This window comes from Oryx dammah, unplaced genomic scaffold (genome assembly GCF_014754425.2).
Source record: "Oryx dammah isolate SB20612 unplaced genomic scaffold, SCBI_Odam_1.1 HiC_scaffold_12, whole genome shotgun sequence".
NCBI lineage: Eukaryota > Metazoa > Chordata > Mammalia > Artiodactyla > Bovidae > Oryx > Oryx dammah.
In genome coordinates, this window is record NW_024070196.1 from 68646244 (window position 1) to 68652243 (window position 6000).

The window sequence follows — 6000 nt, forward strand, 5'->3', positions numbered from 1 at the left end:
GGAGGGGACGCTCACGCTATCGGGCCCGTCCGCACCCCCACGGGAGGCAGAGGCTGGAGATGAGCCCCTCCCCAGCTTCCTCCTAAACCCCTCAGGGCCCCCGGCCCGCCTCCAGAAGGCCACGCAGCGCTCACCCCATCAGCAGGAAACTCGTCCACCTCAGCTTCCTCCTCCTCCGTGGGCACCACCACGCGGGCCAGACTGGCGCTGAGGGCGGCCAGTTTCTGTGGAAAGAAGTGGGGTCGTAGAGACGCTGCTTGCGGGCGGGGGTGGGGGCAGCGTGAGGAGGGGGAGCACTGACTGCTCTGGGACGGCCATCAGTGGGCTTGGGTTCTGGGGGATGCAGGGCCGGCACTGGAAGCCCCTCTCACCTCCAGAGAGCTCTCCGAGTCCAGTGCGTAGGCGTCCTCACTGGTCTTTGCTTCTGTGTGGACCTGACTCTCGAGCTGGTAGGCGGGGTGAGGGACGGTCAGAGAAGGGAGGCCCCAGCCCCCACCTCCCTGCGGGCAGAGAGGCTGGGCCCCCCGGCCCGCCGGGGGACGGGCCTACCTTGGGCGGGTAGTGCAGGTTGAGAGACTGGTAGAGGCGGAAGTTGACGAAGCCCAGCAGCGTGGTGTAGAACTCGGTGAACGTGGCCATGACCCTATAGTCCACGTCCGTCGGGTGCTGCGGACACAGCAGGCATGCAGGCATTGTCAGCACAAGGAGCACACGGACAGCCACCCGGGGCGGGGGCTCTGGCTGCCCTAGGACCAGGCGGGCCCTGGGGGCTGCCCTGCCTTCAGAGCTCAGCCTCTTGGCAAGAGTCCAGGGGGTACCCACCCAGGAGCATCCTGGGTACCACTCAGGCTCTGGACAAGGGTCCCAAGGGTTGTCTTGGAGGCCAGAGCCAGATCCCCGCTAGTGGTGAGAAAGGGAAGCCTTTGTCTTGAGGTGCCCAGTACTGGCTGATGCCCACTGCCCCTCATTCTGCAGGTCAGACTTCCACCCCTGCAGAGGCCGCTCACGCCTGCTCCACCGCCCAGCTCACAAGTTTCATTTACTGTCTTCTCTGGGGCTAGCCCGTGAGCACCTGGGGGACAGTTGGGCAAGGCGGCCCTGGAACACACCTGCCTGGATAGGGGCAGTTGGGGCAGTGGGCGGATGGCACACTGCACCCACAAGCCCTGGCGGGACCCTTGGGACCAATACTTAGACTCAAACCAAAGGCATAGCCCGAGGACCTGGGACAGGCCGGGCGGCCACCTGGCCCAGCCTCAGGGTGCTCTTGAGAAACGTTGCCTGCCTGGGCAAGAACAGAGCACAGTCCCACCTGTCCCCCCATTGATACCTCGGTCCTTCCAGAGGCCTGGGGGCATGTGAGTAGGATTCCCCCATGGCCCGGCAGCCCCCCGAACCCCACTACCTGCCCGGGTCCTGCTGCTGGGAGCCCAGCACTGGCTGTGCAGGGGGGCGGGGGGGGCATACGAGGGCCCCAGCTCTGACCCAGCCCGGGTCCCCCATCCTCCTGCTGGGCGGAGGCAGCGGCAGTGAGCTGGCCAGAGAGGAAGGAGGAAGGGGCGGCCCGTGCCCTCCCCCGTGCCCCCAGCGCCAGCTGTGTGGAGGCCAGCCACCATAGGGCCCTATTCACCCCCGCGGGACAGACAAAGGCCAGTCTGAGCAGGGCGGGGGTGGGACATCAGAGAGCAGGAAGGAGAGGGAGGGCTGGGGAAGGAGGGAGGGCGGGCAGGAAGGATAGGGGAGAAGAGGGACAGGGCAGGGCATAAAAAGGGAAGAGCACGGACTCGCACACGCCAGCCCCTGGGGCAGACACAGGGGCTGCTGGGGGCCAAGCACCTCTTACCCACGGAGGCTGCCACCGATCCCCACTGCCGAGCCTCAGAGGGCTTCCTGCCAGCAGCCCCCCAGCCCAGCCCAGAGTAGGGAGCAGGGAGGGACCCAGCGGACCCCGACTATGAGCTCAGGCTGGAGCACCCGCTCCCTGGCCAGCAAACCCACCATCTAGCCAGGTCCCTGATGAAGCAGGAAGCGGGCCCCACGCGGGCCCACCGCACGAGAAATCAGTTGTGACCCTGTGGGGCTGACAACCCCCATCTGGAGACCAAGTCAGCATTTCCCCTCATGGATCCTGCCTCAAACCCCCCGTCTAAAAAACAGAGAAAGCAGAGTGAGGAGGACCCCACAGGTCGGAGGCAGGCTGGGCTCTATGTAAGGCCATGCACACAGGTGCACTCGGCCTGGCCGCTGCTCACACTTCTTTCCGCGACCCCTGTGGACCAGGCACTGTGAGAGCTCTTCTCCCTCAAATCCTCACGACAAAGGCTTAGAAGTGCAGGCGCCTTATTAAACGCGGCACAGAGAGGTAGGGGAACGTGCCGAGGCCAACTAGCCAGCAGGTACGGCGGCCAGGCTGGCTCAGGCTCCTGTTACCACACACTCCCCCAACCCTCGCCACCCTACCAGGCCGGCACTCAAGACCCCAGCTGGTTCTGCAGGACAGGAGGATCCCCTCCCCGCCCAGCCCCTCCTCTCTGTCTAGGAACTGGAGAGGGAGCCACGGCCCGGCACAGACCCTCCCCGGGGAAAACACTCACGTCGTGGGAGAAGGTGTAGGGCGTGATCCACACGATCGGCTGGCCCAGCACCTCGGCCTGGTAGTAGATGCCTTTGATGGACAGGAAGACCTGCGGAGGAGCGGGACGGCGTGTGAGGGCCCCAGGCGGCGAGGGGAACGTGTGAGGCCCCTGGGTGGCGGGGGCCCGCCGGGCAGCCTGGCTCACCTTGCGCAGGGCGCGCGCGGCGATGACGTAGTGCATGAACTCCACGGCCAGCCGGCGGCACAGCTGGATGGTGTGCACGTGGCACTTGCCGGTCCGCGGGAAGGTGGAGAAGAGGAAGCACATGGACAGGGCGTCGTCCAGGTCGCGCAGCGCATCGACGAACGTGGGGTACCTGCGCGGCCGGGGGGCGGCGCTCATGAGGCCGCTCCGCCTGGGCTCCCGGGGGCCTCCAACCCCACTGCCCCCGCCCGTCAGCCACCCCAGAGGCCCCGTTCCCCGCGCCAGGCCCGGCCAGGCCACCACCATCTCCCGGACGGGGAGCCGGGCCATGCCCTGGGGGCTGGCAGCACCGGCTTCCCCGTGGCCTTGGGAGGAACCGCGGAACCAGGAGGAGCCGGCTTAGCTCCGAGGGTCAGGAGGGGCGGCCGGGCCTTCAGACACAGCCTGAGAGAGGAAAGGCCCGCGGGGGCCTCTGGCGAGACAACAGGAGAGGCGCTCGGCTTCCGGGTGCAGAGGCCCACGCCTCGGGGCAGCCCCGGGACCTTTCCAAGTTCCCTGACTCTCCACCTCACAGACCATCCCCACCACCGAGCCCTTCCTAGAAACACCACGCGCCACTCATTCTCGAGCCACCGCTGAGGAGGGGGTGCTGCAGAACGGGAGCACGATCACACGGCCACCTGGTGCGCCTGTGAATCCAGACACCTGCTTTTTTCTTGTGCACCTTTTTCTCTTCATTCCTTCCACAGGACAGCCGTGTCACACTCGCCAGCTCTCCGTTAGCGGAGGAGCCGCTCGGAGCAGGAGCTGTTCTTGGGCCGCCCAGCTTGCGGCCGCAGGGCTGGGGTGAGAACGCCTGCCGTTGAGCTCCCAGGCTGGGGCTGCTGCTCAGCTGGCTGCCCCGACTAAGGAGACCAAGTCCATCCCGCGCGGAGCTGAGCGCTCCCGGGCCAACAGCCCCCAAGAGAAAGACAGACGTTCAAGGAGCCCCAGGTTTCTGAATCTCACCACTGTTGCCACTTTGGGCCAGGTTGTTCTGGGCGGTGGGGGCTGCCCTGTGTGCCACATGGGGCTGGGCAGCATCTGTGGCCCCCTAAATACCAGAAGACCCCCCTACCATCCTAGTCATGAGAACCGGAAGGGTCTCCAGACACTACCAAGTGTACCTCCGATTTAATCAGTGACAGAGGGGGACTGTAGAGAAGGATGGGCAAGAAACAGCTGATGTCAGAGGCGTCGGGCCACACTTCCAGGACTGACCGTGCATGTCTGTGCCCCCCCAGGACTCTGGCTCTCTCTCACCACAGGGCCTTTGCACTCGCTGTTTGCTCTTCGTGAACTACACTTCCTTGGCTGTCTCAGAGGTCTGCCCTCGGACCCCTCCTCTGACCGCCCTGTGAGTCACACGTGTCCTCCAGTTCCCTTCACAGAGAGCACCCCCCACGGCACTCATGTGGACGTGCAGCCATTAGAACAGCATGGAGTGCTTTCCTGGTCTGCTTCCTCCAAGAGGAGGCCAGCTCTGGGGGTGGGGTCTTGGCCGTGATCCCCACTGTGCCCCCAGGGCCAGGCCACAGCCCCGCTCACCGCTCCTTGACAATGTGGTCGAGCTTGTAGGTGGGCTTGTTGTCCTTCAGACGCTCCACCGTGTTCCACTCACTCTTCCCATAGGCCTTCCGCAGCTTCCGGACAAACACCTGGGGGAGGAGGAAACCGCTGATGTGGGCCAGGGGCTCCTGGGCAGCCCTTCTGTGGGGGAGGGATGCTCGGCTTTGGGGGGGACTCCCGCGGCCTCCAGAAGCCAACCACAGCTGTCTGCTGGCACCATCTGCCCCCTCGGCCACCTCCACGGAGCAGTGAACCCAACCCAGCCCGCCACATTGTTGACAGGTGAACAGGGATAAGCACTCAGACGTGCTGACTCCACGTGTTTACATGAAAGTTTAACGTTTTCAGCCCTATTTTCCAACCGAGAAGTGAGGCAGGTCAGGGCCAGGAGGTCAGGCCAGAAACACCAGCCTGTGCGTCCGTGAAAGCAAGCCATGGGCCCACATGTGGGGCAGGGCCATAGGGGAAAACACACTTGAGGTCAATGGTGGCCCCGGAAAGTCCCCTTAACTGACAGCTGCCACCCTCCAAGCACTTCAGGGTGGGCCTGTCCTCTGTGCTCGCCAGATGCTCGGAGGCCCCCTCCACTGTGGTTGTGAGCAGTGACCAGTCCCACGAGGGGCCCACTGTCATGAACTCAGGAGGCCACAAACCCCAGCTGCACCTCGGTGGGCTCTGTGGAGAGGGCCACCAGCAGCTGCACCCCTCAGCCTGGCCCTGTCGCTCGGCAAAGGCTACAGTACCAGCAGTCTACTTTCAATTATTTGCGGTTGGTATAATTAGATCTCTACTTTCCCTACGGTATTTAAGCGTTTAATGGTTTCTATTTGCAGAATGAAAAGCCTGATCTCCTGGGAGCAATTTCAGAAAGAACCTGAACCAGATGGGGTTCTTTGAGCAGAAAATACACCAGAGAGACCCTGAAAGACTACAATCTTTGCCTCACAGGCAAGTAATTTACTTTTTCCCAAAAGAACTAGGGGAAAGGTATGACAAGCAAAGTGTTAATCATTGGCCAGGTTCTGTGTAAATGATTCCCACACAGAAAGAGCTCAGTCAATTCCCCCGACACAATCTGGAGGGAGAATTACCTCACCCTTTGTAGAGACTTGCTCACAGAGATCAAACAACCTGCCCAAGATCAGTGTTAGCAGGTCTCCATAGAGCTGGGAAGGGCCTCCGGCAGGCCCCGGAGCCCAGCCTCACCTTGTACTCCCGGAACTTGTTGACGATGGGTTCGTGGAGGAGGAACTTGATATCTTTGATGAGGTAAAAGGTTCGGGCAGCTGTGGAGCCCTTGTTAACCTTCTTCTTGTGTTTGGGTTCATGGGGATAAATGCCTTTCAGGATGCACAGACGCCTGGAAGACAAATGCCATTCCTTCTATCAGCAGACGTGCTGAGCACTAGCCATGCTGGGCCTGGAAAACCACAGTGAGCAAGGAGCACAGGAGCCCTGCCCCTGGGAAAGCTCACACCCTCAGGAAGGAGCCTGACCGCCACAAGGTCCTGACAGACACATGCAGAATGTCCGGAGCACCAGAAAGGAGACTAGCGGGAATACGGACGGGGGCCGACCGCAGGTACCTCTTTCAGCAAGGGGAGCCAGGAAA

The 6000-nt window shown here is 62.9% G+C and overlaps 1 protein-coding gene across 3 annotated transcripts in view; it reads right to left on the reverse strand.

The window, feature by feature from the left end:
• Positions 1–6000, reverse strand: part of PES1 (pescadillo ribosomal biogenesis factor 1) — a 31836-nt gene that overhangs the window by 22325 nt on the left and 3511 nt on the right. For all 3 annotated transcript variants that reach the window (XR_005722990.1, XM_040251067.1, XM_040251065.1), the window contains exons 3-9: positions 5595–5748; positions 4368–4477; positions 2781–2952; positions 2595–2684; positions 550–666; positions 372–446; positions 135–224 (exon numbers count right to left, since the gene is read on the reverse strand). Coding sequence is in view for 2 of the 3 variants with exons in the window: in XM_040251067.1 (XP_040107001.1) it covers positions 135–224; positions 372–446; positions 550–666; positions 2595–2684; positions 2781–2952; positions 4368–4477; positions 5595–5748 (808 nt within the window). In the remaining variant the exon portion in view is untranslated. The remainder of the gene's footprint in view (positions 1–134; positions 225–371; positions 447–549; positions 667–2594; positions 2685–2780; positions 2953–4367; positions 4478–5594; positions 5749–6000) is intronic.